Source organism: Hibiscus syriacus, unplaced genomic scaffold (genome assembly GCF_006381635.1).
Source record: "Hibiscus syriacus cultivar Baekdansim isolate YM2019G1 unplaced genomic scaffold, ASM638163v2 tig00116996_pilon, whole genome shotgun sequence".
Classification (NCBI taxonomy): Eukaryota; Viridiplantae; Streptophyta; class Magnoliopsida; order Malvales; family Malvaceae; genus Hibiscus; species Hibiscus syriacus.
In genome coordinates this window covers 3082652-3096684 of record NW_024063512.1, presented here as the reverse complement: position 1 = coordinate 3096684, position 14033 = coordinate 3082652, and the positions used below count along the sequence as shown (strand labels likewise).

General features: G+C 36.3%; 2 protein-coding genes across 2 annotated transcripts; both read left to right on the top strand.

The window, feature by feature from the left end:
* Positions 1–865: 865 nt before the first annotated feature.
* On the top strand, positions 866–4931 carry LOC120193633 (protein TPX2-like). Its single transcript, XM_039196078.1, has 16 exons — positions 866–1297; positions 1484–1639; positions 1931–2017; positions 2200–2347; positions 2608–2716; positions 3081–3131; positions 3228–3325; positions 3417–3492; positions 3583–3645; positions 3785–3868; positions 3953–4011; positions 4190–4268; positions 4367–4432; positions 4522–4584; positions 4658–4735; positions 4830–4931. Exons 1-16 carry the CDS (start codon positions 1126–1128, stop codon positions 4929–4931), a joined length of 1491 nt encoding a protein of 496 aa, XP_039052009.1. The 5' UTR covers positions 866–1125.
* A 6735-nt stretch (positions 4932–11666) lies between these two features.
* On the top strand, positions 11667–13465 carry LOC120193631 (blue copper protein 1a-like). Its single transcript, XM_039196077.1, has 3 exons — positions 11667–11860; positions 11939–12237; positions 13244–13465. Exons 1-3 carry the CDS (start codon positions 11695–11697, stop codon positions 13463–13465), a joined length of 687 nt encoding a protein of 228 aa, XP_039052008.1. The 5' UTR covers positions 11667–11694.
* Positions 13466–14033: the final 568 nt, after the last annotated feature.

The window sequence follows — 14033 nt, the reverse complement described above, 5'->3', positions numbered from 1 at the left end:
ATATACAAAAATCAAATAAGATTTAGAACTGCATATACTTACCAAATCAATGAAGATGAAGTTGACCAAGCGGAACTTATGATATATTTTAATATAATATATCCATCAATAGCTGATCTTCACAAATAATAAAATATTTAATACAATTAGATCAAAAGAAATGAGAAAATATTAAATAAAGAAGTCTATCGTAAAGTTTAAAGTGAATGAGTTGATTTTTATAAAATATAGAAAATTAACTATATCGATAATATCCAAATCAAATATATGATCTAACATCGACCGACATTTTATTAGAAACTGCAGCCTTGGTCGAATCTAATATTAAACTATACTTATAACTTCAAAAAGAATAGATTTAAAGAATTTACATAGCTTTGGATATCATCTCTAACCTTCCAAACTTTGGACCTCCAGATTAATTCGTATCCGAGGTGCCCCACTTCCAATCCTGACAAACGAATAAAACCGTTAGGGGTAATCTCGCAATTATCATCAAACCTCAATGGCAAATTCTACCCGCGCCGAAATTTCAGTCCTGACGACAGGATCTCGCCACCCGAACCGCTGTGCTCGAACCCCGATAGCACTGCTTCTCGCTTCAAAGACAAAATATATTCAAATGTACTTCACTCTTTTACCCTCTCCAATATAACGTTCCACCCTCAAATTTTCTATAGAAATTAGGGATAATTTCGTCAAAGTTTAATATACAGCCTTATACTTATTTAGTTGTTTTTAATAAATTTCTGAATCCCATAATTTCAAATTTCGGATCGTTACAATACCGCGGCGCTAAAAAAATAAGAAAATAAAAGAAATCGCAGTCCAGAGTCTGGCTTCGCTAGCTTGTACCTTACGCTATGGATGTTGTCCTTTGTTCTTCTTTTTTATTTTTCCCGTAAAAATACTGTGCTTTGAATGCTACAGTGAAGTTGTCTCAACAATAGTCGTCGCCGTTATCGATTAAAACTCGCGGCTTCCGAGGTTCCTAGGGCTTCTAAGTGAAAATTAGTTTCAAATTTCCGGAGGAAATGGCGGCGGAGTTTAGTTCTGTTTAGTTCAGGTGAAGTTAGAGCGGGCACTGTGGACTGAGAAAGAGGGAGTGAGTTTTGGTAAAAAGAGATGGAAGAAGATATGGAGGTGGAGATAGAGCCAGCATTCGAGGTGAGAGAGATCGATCTTGATTACGAGTTTGATGCGGCTCGGTTCTTTGATTTCACGCGCGAGGAGTCTCCGGGAGAGGCCGGAGAAGCTGAACTTTGGTTCGACTCGGCGCCGACTCATCCTCCTTCTCGTCAGTTTCTCTTTCGCTTAATAATATTTGCTCGAAGCATTTAATATTATCCATTATTTTAGTTATTTTTTTATTATCTTTTCTTCTTGTTTGATTAAAGAAAATATGCTGTTGATATATTCAACTTTCTTTCTTAAAAATTGAGGTATGATATCAGTGATCGACATTTATTTACTTTTTTTTAAGCTTTTATGACAAGGTTAGTAATAAGAGAGGAAAGTCTCCTGGAAAATGTGACTACGTCTCCAAAATGTGATGAAGAAGATACTAATACACTACATCAAAGTGATTCCAAAAATGTAATTGCCTTGGAATTTTCAGCTGTGAGTGCCATTAGCAAAGGTACAGTTGGTATTGTTTGGTTCTTTTATGTCTTTGAGCAGGCTTTTTATTTAAATTTTAGAGCCAATACTATAGTTTAGCTGATATTAAAGAGCCGTGGAACTTGGTTTGCAAAAGACAGCTTTTGAGGCAATTATATGAGGGTTGTGTTCAAGTGTTGTCTGTTTTAGAGTTACTGGTTAAATCATTTGATAAAGGGGGGTAGATCACTAAGAAAATGGATAAGAAAGGGGTGTTTTTCTTTTGAAAACCTGAAAACTGTGGTGGATTGATCCTACCTTTTCTTTTCAGGAAATGAAGGAGCTAACAGAGGGATCTCCACCAATATACAGAAAATTTTACGAAATGCTCTGAATCAGTCATTTCAATTAACTACAGGTTACCAAGACACTTTTGCAAAGTAGTCTTCAGTTTTCTTTTTTGCCTCTCTTTTTCAGTGATGTTGCTTTCTCATTGTTATCGCTTTTGCCTTCTCTCAAGTATTATAATTCCCTTTTATCATTAATCCCAACATTGGTCCTATATTTTTGCACACTTCATTTTTCTGTTCCCTTCCCCAGGCTTGACAACTTACAATCACTTACCCAGTGATAAGTTAAAAGCTAAATCTAAGAGTGCAAAACCCATGCCAAGGAGCTCAACTCTTATGAAACCTACTGCTAGCCAGTTAGCCAAACAAAATCGCCTCCCTCAAGTTGCTACATCCAGGTAAGTCACCGAAATGCTGAACCAGTTTTTTTTTCCTTTCTAATTTTTCTAGTCTCACAATCCAGGTATCCTACATCTTGGAAATGGTTGCTTTCAGTGTCATATTACTTGTAATGTAAAGGCATCCTAGTGTTTATAAGTGGATTTGTTTGTGTGAAAGCTTCTATAATAAATATATGTCTCATGGTGGTGACTAATATCCTATTTAACAACATTACACCCTTAAAAATTAAATTCATTGTATTGGTTTTCGATTGTAGATTTCAGAAGCAACAGGTGCTAAACATTAACAGAAGCCTAGGTAATTCTTTAGTGGTGGAAATCCAAGCTGCCAAGAGGCAGAAGCTGGAGGGAGGTCTCTTGCGTAAGGTACATGAGTTTGTGAAATTTCTCATGGAAAATTTTGTTGGTTTTTAAATCATGGTAAAAAAATGGTTTTATATTGTTAAAGAACATTACCTTTTAATGTTCTCAAATCGACAACTGAATGTTATCATAAAATTCTCTTATGGGTTGTGTTTTTCATAAATGAAGTAACATACCTATTAAAACTGAGAATAAAGGAAAACTAGAGTCACACAGATCAGTTTGGCATCTGGCTTCACTTTTCTCACATTAGATTTCTGACTTTGCTATTCGGAATTTTTTATCATTAATCTCTATTACTACTATGGTTCAGTTACATGTTCATTGAATAAACTTCTGATTTGGGCTAACTTGTTCTGTTTGGCAGGTTGATGATGTGAAGCAGCAATCCACTTTGGTCCACAAGGCACCTAAAAAAGTATACCCCTGAGTTTTGTTAGTTTTTGGGGGTCCAATTGGATCTTAACCTGTGTTGCATCTGAGACATTCTGAGCTTTTCTTTGTGGTTAAGCAGGAAGGTACTAAACATAGAAATGCCGCCAATACCAAGCTGAAGCTTACCATTCCAAGGGAACCTGAGCTTGAAACAGCACACAGGGCTCAACGATTATGGTTAGTTCGAGTTACTATCTTTTACATATATTGAGGCATAAAGTAGGAGTGTCCTTATCATGCTGCTGGTGCAATGTTGTCTTCATTTCAGGCCTAAGAATAGTACAGAGGAAGAGCTTGTTACATCTGTCACACATAGATTCAAAGCACGCCCATTGAATAGAAAAGTTGGTACTTGTGATGTTAGAAAAGGGACTTCCTCCGAAGCTGATTTTATTGTACTTCTCTCCTTACAAATATATGTTCTCGATTTGCAGATTCTCGAGGGTCCTTCATTGCCTGTTCCAAAAAAGAGTGTTCCAAAGTTGCCAGAGTTTCAAGTAAGCAATAAACTGCAGTTTCTTGCTTGTTCCTGAATTAATGGCATTTTGTGGAAGCATCAAAAGCAATGTTTTTTTTAGCAAAATGAGGATTCTTTCCTCCATGTGTAGCTCAGATTGCTTTCTCATTTCTCCTCAGGAATTTCACCTGAAGACATTGGAAAGGGCAGTGCAACACTCATCAGCTGTATCCTCCTCCTCAATCCATACAAATGCTGCTAAGGTAACAACTGATAGTTTTATTTATCTTACTTTAAGTTTTTTCATATCTGGATTCTGGATATCTGGAAAACTTATGTTGTTGCAGGGGTTTGAGAACCCTTGTACAATTTCTGCTAATGGCAATGGAACTAGCGAAGCCAGAAGGTAAATGCTTTAAAATTTAATTATCTAGAGATTGTTTTTATGCAGAATATATGATATAGTTATCTATCATACATATATGCGTGTGCTAATTCTTTTGTAAATCTTAATTTTCGTTTTGTATTGAATATGATAAAGGTGTGACTTCGGATTTTTTTCCTCTTTTTTTTTTCCCTCTTAGACCAAGTGTCATGGATGCCACTGGTCAGGATATTTGTGACACAAAGTACAACTTCAAAGCTCGTCCTTTAAACAGGAAGGTAAAGAAAGAATAAATTGCATCAATGTATTGTTTGTTTAAAAGCTTGAGCTAGGTATCATTGTTTCGTATCTAAAGAGAATGTAAATCCTTCTGCAGGTATTTTCCAGTAAGGGTAATATTGGTGTTTTTCAAAATATCAAGAGGGAAACCACAGTGCCGATGGTATGGCATGGAAGCTTTTTCCTCTTTTTATACATACTAAATGTTTTCTGAATTGTTTGAGATGATATTGTGCTTTTTCTACCATACAGGAATTTAATTTCCAAAATGAAAAGAGGGTTCCGAAAAATCCACCGGTCGAACTTTTTAGCAAGGTAAACCTTAATATGCACATTCGTTGTTTGATTGCTTGGCATTTTTTAAATTTATTCCTTATTTGTCTGCCAGCTATCTCTTACATCTGAGATACAGCCAAGCAATGGATCTCAGATGAAGTCTCCTCGGCCTACCTTTATATCTAGAAAGGTTATCCCTGGCATTATAACTCTATTTTCTGTTCATGCACTTGTAAAACTTGTGATTTTTCTGTGTTATTCATATGATTGTTCTTTGATATAAGGGCTCAAAAGAAAATAGATTCACTTCTTTCCGACCAGAACATGCAGTGAGTTTTCATAGTTTCAGTACAGAAGTTTGTTTAACATCATTTTTGGTACATTGAGGTCGTCAACATAATAATCTCTTTCTTCTTCCCTTAATAATTGTAGATTTTCAAGGATGAATAACTCTACACAGAGATTATGCAGGAGATCGGGCATGTTCGCTGATGGTTTGCGACGACATCCAACTTAATATGCTGCTGTTGCTTCTGAATTTTGACGGATCAACACTTCGACAAGTGCCATAGATCGACATACATTCTTTTTCTTGTCACTGGAAATCAATCTTTACATCTTAAAGGAACTGGCATGTTAGATGTACTTTTGTGCGCTCCCTCTGCTTCTGGCTCACACAATTCACAAAGTGCATAATAATACTGCCCAAAAAGGGGAAAAATTGTTAACACATATTGTACAGCCCGAACATGTTATATTTACTTTCTTACACCTCAAGACTCGTTTTTTTGGCAGGGCCAAAACAAATGTTAATGGCCCTTAATTTATCTATAGTATTCAAGTCACCTCCAATCCTTTGTTAGAACAAAATCATAATGCATATGAAATTAAAATTCAAGATTTAATCATATTAAATTATCGAAAATAAAATACTAGATTTATGGAAATGTACTTGATTTTTTAAGATAAATTTCTCTTGAATATAAATTTTATGACGGAATAAGAGAAATACAAATTGATTTATTTTTTGGGATCATTACCTCCTTTTATGGCAAATTATCAAAATAAGTTATTATATGTATTTATAACTTTGCTCATTATCAAATTATAAATACAACTTAAATAATATTTATACTTTTATTTTTATGATATTTCTAACTTTCGATATATATAACGTAATTGATCATTTAATTTTATGTCATATTTTATATTAATTGTTGATAAATCGGGCAAAGTAAACGAAAGAACACAAGAATTTTAACGAGGTTCGACAATGTGCTTACGTCTTCGGTGTCTAGACTGCGCTAGAAATTTTTTTATTCAATTCTCATAGGTTTAGGTTACATCTCTATTTATAATAGAAAATCCTGGTACATAATTACAAAATTAACCCTGTCCTCTTTACCGGTATATTTATGAGACACACCTTACAAATCTCCACCTTGGCGAATATCCTGCCCCTTAGGAAACATTCAATGTGGGTTGGGTTACCTTAGTTCTTTAACAACTTGAAACATTCAACAAGTCCAAGCAATGCTTGAACTTGTCTGTCGTAACTGGCTTGGTGAACATATCAGCGGCATTCTCATCAGTGTGTACCTTATGAAACAAAATCTCTTCAGATGCAACCAACTCTTTGATCTTGTGAAAACGTACATCAATGTGCTTAGTTCTAGCACGATATACCTGATTCTTAGCTAAGTGAATAGCACTTTGATTGTCGCAAAGCAGCTGAACTCCACCTTGCTGAACACCCAACTCCTTCACTAAACCAGTGAGCCATAAAGCTTCTTTTACAGCTTCAGCCGCTGCCATGTACTCAGCTTCAGTTGTAGATAGTGCCACTACAGATTGAACAGTAGACTTCCAATAAATAGGTCCTCCACCAAGAGTAAAAACATACCCTGTCGTAGATCTTCTATTATCCAAGTCACCTGCATAGTCTGAATCCACATATCCTACAACCAAAGGATTATCTCGTTGACTACCAAAAACAATTCCATGTCCCACAGTACCCTTTAAGTATCGAAAGATCCACTTGACTGCTTCCCAATGTAGCTTACCAGGTTTAGACATGTACTTACAAACTTGACTAATAGCATGAGCTAAATCAGGACGAGTACATACCATTGCATACATCAAGCAGCCAACAACATTAGAATACGAAACCTTTGCCATATCTTCAGCTTCCTTATCTGTCTTATGGCACTGTTCTGATGAGAGCTTAAAGTGGTTCGCCAATGGAGTGCTAACTGGTTTTGCGCTGCTCATTTCAAACCTTTCTAGCATTTTTTCAACATAACCCCGTTGAGATAGCCACAGTCTCCTTGAGTCTCTGTCCCTGCAAATTTTCATTCCAAGAATTTTCTTTGCAGTACCTAAATCTTTCATATCAAATTCCTGACTCAATAAAGTTTTCAAACCGATAACATCATCCATGTTCTTCGCAGCAATCAACATATCATCAACATACAGTAATAGAAAAAATAAAAGAACCATCATCAAGGCTCTTAACATAGACACAACAATCATACTCACATCGGTTGTAGCCAATCTTGATCATATAGGAGTCAAACCGTTTATACCACTATCTCGGAGACTGTTTCAACCCGTACAAAGATTTCTTCAATCTGCAAACTAAATGCTCGTTTCTAGGTTGAGTGAAACCTTCAGGTTGCCGCATGTAGATCTGCTCCTCTAAATCACCATGCAAAAAAGTTGTTTTAACATCCATCTGCTCTAAATGCAAATCCCAACTGGCCACCAATGCAAGTACTGCTCGGATTGAAGTGTGCCTGACCACAGGAGAAAAAAATTTCATCATAATCAACTCCTTTCTGCTGTGAAAAACCCTTTGCTACCAAACGAGCCTTGAACTTGAACTTCTCCCCCTCTTTTTTTGTTACTGCTGGTTTCTTCTTATACACCCATTTGTAACCAATCGGCTTTTTACCCTCAGGAAGGCGAACCAACTCCCATGTACGATTGTGATTCAAAGACTCCATCTCCTCAACCATGGCTGCCATCCACTTGTCGTTTTCCTGACTAGTAACAGCATCATGAAAATTAACCGGATCATCACTGCTAACAATAAGTGCAAAAGAGACCAAGTCTTCAAAACCCAATCTACTCGGAGGCTTTATATTCGTCCGTCACACTCTATCTCTGGCGAGACTATAATAATGCAAATCATCCGTAGTGGAACCACCAGAAGTCGGTTGAGAAGTTTCTGGTTTCTCAACTGGAAACTGCTCGAAATCCACCACTGTCGTGTCTTTCTTCTGTTGCAACATGGATTGTTCATCAAAAACAACATCTCTACTGATCACAATTTTCTTCGCAATTGGATCCCAGAACTTGAATCCTTTGACACCTTTCTTGTAACCCAGAAAAATGCACTCCTTCGATTTTGCATCAAGTTTGGATCTCTCATCAGCAGGTACATGCACATAAGCAGGACAACAAAAAATCTGTAAGTTATCAAAACTAACATCATGACCAATCCATACCTCTTCTGCAACTTTCCCAGCCAATGATGCCCTTGGCGATCTGTTGATAAGATAACACGCCATGTTAACAGCCTCGACCCAGAAGTGTTTGGGAAGCCCCTCATTCAACCGCAAACATCTGGCTCTTTCATTCAACGACTTGTTCATCCGTTCCGCAACACCATTATGTTTTGGTGTCTTGCGCACTGTAAAATGTCTCTTAATCCCGTGCTCCATACAGAAGTGTAAGAACTGTGAATCTGTGTACTCCGTACCATTTTCAGACCGCAAACACTTGATTTTTAGTCCTGTTTGGTTTTCTACCTCAGCTTTCCACAGCTTGAACTTCTCAAAAACTTCAGATTTCTGTTTCAAAAAATACACCCAAACTTTCCGTGAAAAATCATCAATAAAAGTAACATAATACCTAGATCCACCCAAAGACAATGTCGTGGAAGGCCCCCATACATCAGAATGCACATAATAAAGAATCCCTTGAGTTGTGTGCCTCGCAGTCTTGAAACGGACTTTAGTCTGTTTACCAAGAACACAATACTTGCAAAAATCGAGCTTACAGCTTTTGACACCATGCAACATATTTCTTTTGTGTAATTCTGTCATACCACGTTCACTAAGATGAACAAGATGCACATGCCACAGTTTTGTAGTATCATCACAGGACTCAACAGAATAAACTCCACTTGCAATGGTACTCCCTAACAATCTATAAATATTTCCTGCAGTCATCTTTTCTTTCATCACAGTCAAAGCACCTTTAACAATCCGAATGGTTTCCCTATCCTCATCAGCCTTAGGGATAAAACCATTCTTGTGCAAAGTGCCCAAAGAAATCAAATTCTTCTTCAAATCTGGGATATGTTGAACACCACTCAACGTCCGAACAGAGCCATCATACATCTTAATTCTGACATCACTAATACCAACAATATTGCAACATCGATCATCACCCAAATAAACAGAACCAGAATTAACCGACCTGTATGTCGAAAACCATTCCCTATTTGGCGTGATGTGATAAGAACATCCAGAATCAAGAATCCACGCATCCGTCAATTGAGTCGTTGAAATAGAAAGCATATCACCCTCATTGCAATCAGAATTGCCATCCTCGACCACGTTCACAGACTTGGATGAAACATCACGCTTCTAATCAGTCTGCTTTTTCAACTTCGGACAGTCTTGCTTCATATGTCCTGCCTCCTTGCACTTGTAACAGTGAATTGTCTTCTTATCCCTAGATTTGGATCTGGAATTCCGCTTGCCAGACCTTGCCTTCTCTGGCTTCCGTCCACGGTCTCGATTACCCTTGACATATAAGCTATCGGCTTGAGAGTTTTCCCCTGCATTCTGCTTCCGCTGGTTGTGAGCCAACAAGGCTGCAGTAATCTCCTCAACGTTGATAGTCTCTTTCCCATATGTAAGAGTAGTCACCATGTGTTCGTAAGAGGGAGGCAACGAACACAACAAAATCATCGCTCTGTCTTTATCCTCAATTTTTACATCAAGCCGAGCCAAATCAGAAACGATTGGATTGAAGACATTCACGTGTTGCGCCAAATCATGATCGTCTTGCATCTTCAGCCCATACAACCGCTGCTTTAGATACAGTTTTGTCGTTAAGGATTTGGACATAAACTGACTTTCCAACTTCCTCCAAATTTTGTCTGGAGATGATAGATGCATGACGTGATATATAACCTCGTCCGCCAAGCATAATCGTATGGTTCCTGCCACTCATTGTTGCAATTCTTCCCAATCTTCCTCCTCCATCGACGCCGGCTTTGTAGGTCGCAAAGCCTTCAGGATCCCCTGCTGCGCCAACAGATCCTTCACCCTCGTTTGCCATAATCCGAAGTTACCCAGACCATCGAATTTCGCGACTTCGAATTTTGCTCCTGATATCTGATACCAATTGTTGATAAATCGGGCAAAGTAAACGAAAGAACACAAGAATTTTAACGAGGTTCGACAATGTGCTTACGTCATCGGTGCCTAGGCGGAGCTAGAAAATTTTTTATTCAATTCTCATAGGTTTAGGTCACATCTCTACTTATAATAGAAAACCCTGGTACATAATTACAAAATTAACCCTGTACCGTACCGCGGGGACGCAGCCCCCGCACCCCCAACCCACATAATCGTAACCCCCTCTACGAGACTTTCTTTGTAAGGACAGTTGATGTTTGCTGCGTTTGCTCACTCTGCTCCATCCCCTGTCCTCTTTACCGATATATTTATGAGTCATACCTTACATTAATATTATACCTTATAATTTATAAATATGTGCTCATGATTAAATATTTTAATCTAATATCCTCAGCTTCTATGTTACTTTATGTTGTATTCTTTAGTATAAAATGCATTCAAAGTAGTCGTGTTTTTTTATAGCAATGGGTTGTAATTACTGGAATAATATCTACATGCGATAGTAGTGGATCTATAAATTTAAAAATAATCTTAATATTTTCTTTTTACAATGTGTTTGTAATTTTTTTTTAATTTCTCTAAACATAAAATTAAATTTAACAGTTTTTATTAAAATAATGTATATGACTTTATTTTATTTATTTTTACAAGATAGTTGTCGTTAATTTAATTAAATTTAAAAATATTTAAATTATAATGAAGGTTTATAATCATGACTGTAAACTAAACACATAATAAGGAATATTTTCCTATAATAATTAACATAAGAAGCTAGCCACTTATCATACAATAACCATACAAAGACAAGGTTAAAAAGCCTAACCAAATAAACTCAAATAAAAGTAGATGCGAACAAATTTGATTGCATCAACAAACGAACCAAAAAAGATCAAATATTAAAAGACGACGAACAAATCAAAAATTAAAACCGAACGATATGAGAAAATTATCCACGAATACAAACGAGTATTACTTCATATATTTGAGCATGATATTTGAAAAAATATAAAAATTGGAAATAAATATTAAACCCTCAAGACAATATTGCATTCTTAAATTTAAAATGTGCGTCTTCACAAAATTGCATTTTTTGCTAAAAAAATATCGCTTGCCGTGAGAATCAAACTCATGATAAAAGAATAAATGAGACAATACTTAACTAACCAAATTACATGACAATATCAAAATGAAAAGCAAAATTTAACTAAAATGCTGTTTAAAATTATCAAATAGCCGAGTAAAATGAGCTAAATGGCAATTACTGTATGTAAAAAGGTTGAGAAATTACATAATTGATAAATACATAAACGATAAAAAAAATGTGTTCCATCAATTTACATGTTCTTCAGTTGTTTATTGCTCACAAGCATAGCAGGCCAACCTCATACTTTCTCTTTGTCTAATGCTCACAAATATAGCAGGCCATTCCTCATTATGTCTAATGAAAACCCTAAAATTATACTAATAATTAAATCATTTTGAAATAGTCCACAAGTACAAAGGCAATTAATTAAATATATTAATGCTTTTGTACTCTCTTCCACCACTTTTTCATGCCATTTGGCTGTGCCGACCCTGGCCGAATCACAAATGCTGAATTTAACCAAATCTGCATCAGAAACTTTATAAATAGTTGCCTTTTAAACTCTTTAATCCCATCATCTGAAGAACACAAACCATCGAGGAGACTAAACCACACTTTGTTTACTCCACAATGGCCTCTTCCAAGATCTTCTTCGCCATAGCTGTTGTTGCTTTCTTTGCAGTTCCTTCAAGTTTGGCAACTGAGTTTACAGTTGGTGATGAGAAAGGATGGGCTCTTGACTTTGATTACCAAGAATGGGCGGCTGGGAAGGAATTTCGAGTGGGAGATACGCTTGGTAAACTTTCATTCTCTCTATATATATTATACATGTAAAGTTGAAATGATTTCAGCTGACGAAAACAAGTTCATGCAGTTTTCAAGTACACACCAGGAGTTCACGATGTTCTTAAAGTTAATGGAACGGAGTTCCAACAATGTCGAGCAGCAAATGATAACGTTGTTCCCCTTAGAACTGGGAACGATGTGATCACGCTTTCCACTCCAGGAAGGAAATGGTACATCTGTAGTGTACCGAGGCATTGCGCAGCCAGGAACATGAAGCTTAACATAACTGTGCTTGCTCAAGTGGCATCACCGGCTACTGCTCCGGCATCACCGTCTGCGGCGGGACCGAATGCTGCGTTTAGCTTTTATGGATGGATTGCTGTCGTGGTTAGCTTTATTGGGTTGGTCTTCGTTTAATGTTTCAGTGATGTTACGTGATTGATTCAATGGTTATATTGTTTTTTAGTATTGAATTATTTAAATACCGTTATTTGTTTTTATGAGAATTGATTTGTGGCAATGGTTTGATATGATTATATATAAATTTAGCTTACCTTGATATTTTATAGGGTTTCCTTTTTGGGTTTCTTTAAGCATAATAAATAAATTCTTGGGTAAACTACACTGATGTCCATTTAACTATTATTATTTTATTTTGATCATCGATGTTTCGATTTAATCAATTAGTCCACTCAACTATTTAAATACTTCAATCAAGTCATTGACCGTTAATTTTAAATGGAGATGATGACATGTTAGTTAACAAAATTATCATAACTATACAATTTGTGGCACCTCCGGATTGGAGGATTAATTTTTAAAATTAAATTAAATTATAACTAAATTGATAGAATATGTAATTACTGAGGATCAAATGTATAATTATGCCCATTTTGTTAACTGACACGTCACTATCCCCATTAAAAATTAACGACTAGTGGCTTGATTGAACCATTTAAATAATTGGATAATATGATTAATTAAATCAAAATATTGGTGGTCAAAATAAAATCAGGCAATAGTTAAGTGCTCACCAATGTAGTTTACCCTAAATTCTTTGTCTAAAATATTGAAAAGAGGACGTAGCCCAACCCAAGAAAAAGAAAACGGTGAAATTAATGATAAATTGATAATTTAGCCCACGTTGAAGGCTAAAGGTAAGCCTACAGCCCCGCGCATGTGCACACCAGTATACCATTTCCGACCGTCTAAAGGAAAACAATAAAAAAGGTTGACAGATTCATTCTGGTTTAAAGTTCATGCCCCATATCGTCATGCTAACATCAGAAGAGTCATGTGAAAGTGACTGGAACCGTTCAGATCACATTCACATGTCTCCATGGGCATTATGGGTTCAATTCAAAACCAACTTTTTTTGTAGAATGTATTGCAGCTGATGCTGCTGCAACCACTCAACAACCAGTATGGTTCCAAGGGTTTTTGTGCAAATGCTCCAAGCCTCTTCCAAATGTGTCTTATACTAAGCGTTGGAGCAGATGGAACGAAATTGGCTAATAAAGAAATCAGTGTCAAGACACCACGGACTGAATTGGAATATCAACTTCTTGTATTGATTGCAGGAAAGGCCATGACCTCAAAGCTTACCAACAAATAGGCCTTAAAGCTGATTCATTTGCATGCCATATTTAATACAGAAAATATGGACCATTATGAAATATAAATATGAAAAATTGACTCAGGGATCATAAAGAACTTTGAAATGGAATATAGAAGAAAACTCTTATTCAGATTTCTCAGGACACATGAAAGTGCACCAAAATTTCATTCTCAGGCTGATCAGTCGTACAGAAACATGTTTTCTTCTAAATGCATTTTTGAGATTTACCAGCAAATGAATTTCTTACAACCTCGGAAACAAGGCCAAAGAATGTCAATCATGTTCAGGTTCAAACAACAAGAAGTTCCATGAACAGACAATAATGCACCAGCACAAGACAGATGTTGGGGAGAACTTTGATTCTCATCTAATTTATAGTCCTTTCCCCTCGACCGTTCATATACCATCCAGTTTATCAAAATTCTCTTCTTTGATGCTTTCCCTCCATTAAATCCAATCAAATGTCTAACAAAAGAAGAAGCAGGAAATTGTAATGAATAATGAAAAAGATAAGAAAAAGGCCAGTGTCAAAGGACAATCAAAAAAGAATCTAATCTTGTCTTTT

Bases quoted from the DNA above. Each gene is read 5' to 3' on its own strand.
- LOC120193633 (XM_039196078.1), top strand. From the start codon at position 1,126: ATGGAAGAAGATATGGAGGTGGAGATAGAGCCAGCATTCGAGGTGAGA. The intron at 1,640-1,930 runs GTACAGTTGGTA...TTTTCTTTTCAG, and splicing joins TGTGAGTGCCATTAGCAAAG to GAAATGAAGGAGCTAACAGA. The intron at 2,717-3,080 runs GTACATGAGTTT...TCTGTTTGGCAG, and splicing joins AGGGAGGTCTCTTGCGTAAG to GTTGATGATGTGAAGCAGCA.
- LOC120193631 (XM_039196077.1), top strand. From the start codon at position 11,695: ATGGCCTCTTCCAAGATCTTCTTCGCCATAGCTGTTGTTGCTTTCTTT. The intron at 11,861-11,938 runs GTAAACTTTCAT...AAGTTCATGCAG, and splicing joins TCGAGTGGGAGATACGCTTG to TTTTCAAGTACACACCAGGA. The intron at 12,238-13,243 runs GTTAGCTTTATT...AATGTATTGCAG, and splicing joins ATGGATGGATTGCTGTCGTG to CTGATGCTGCTGCAACCACT.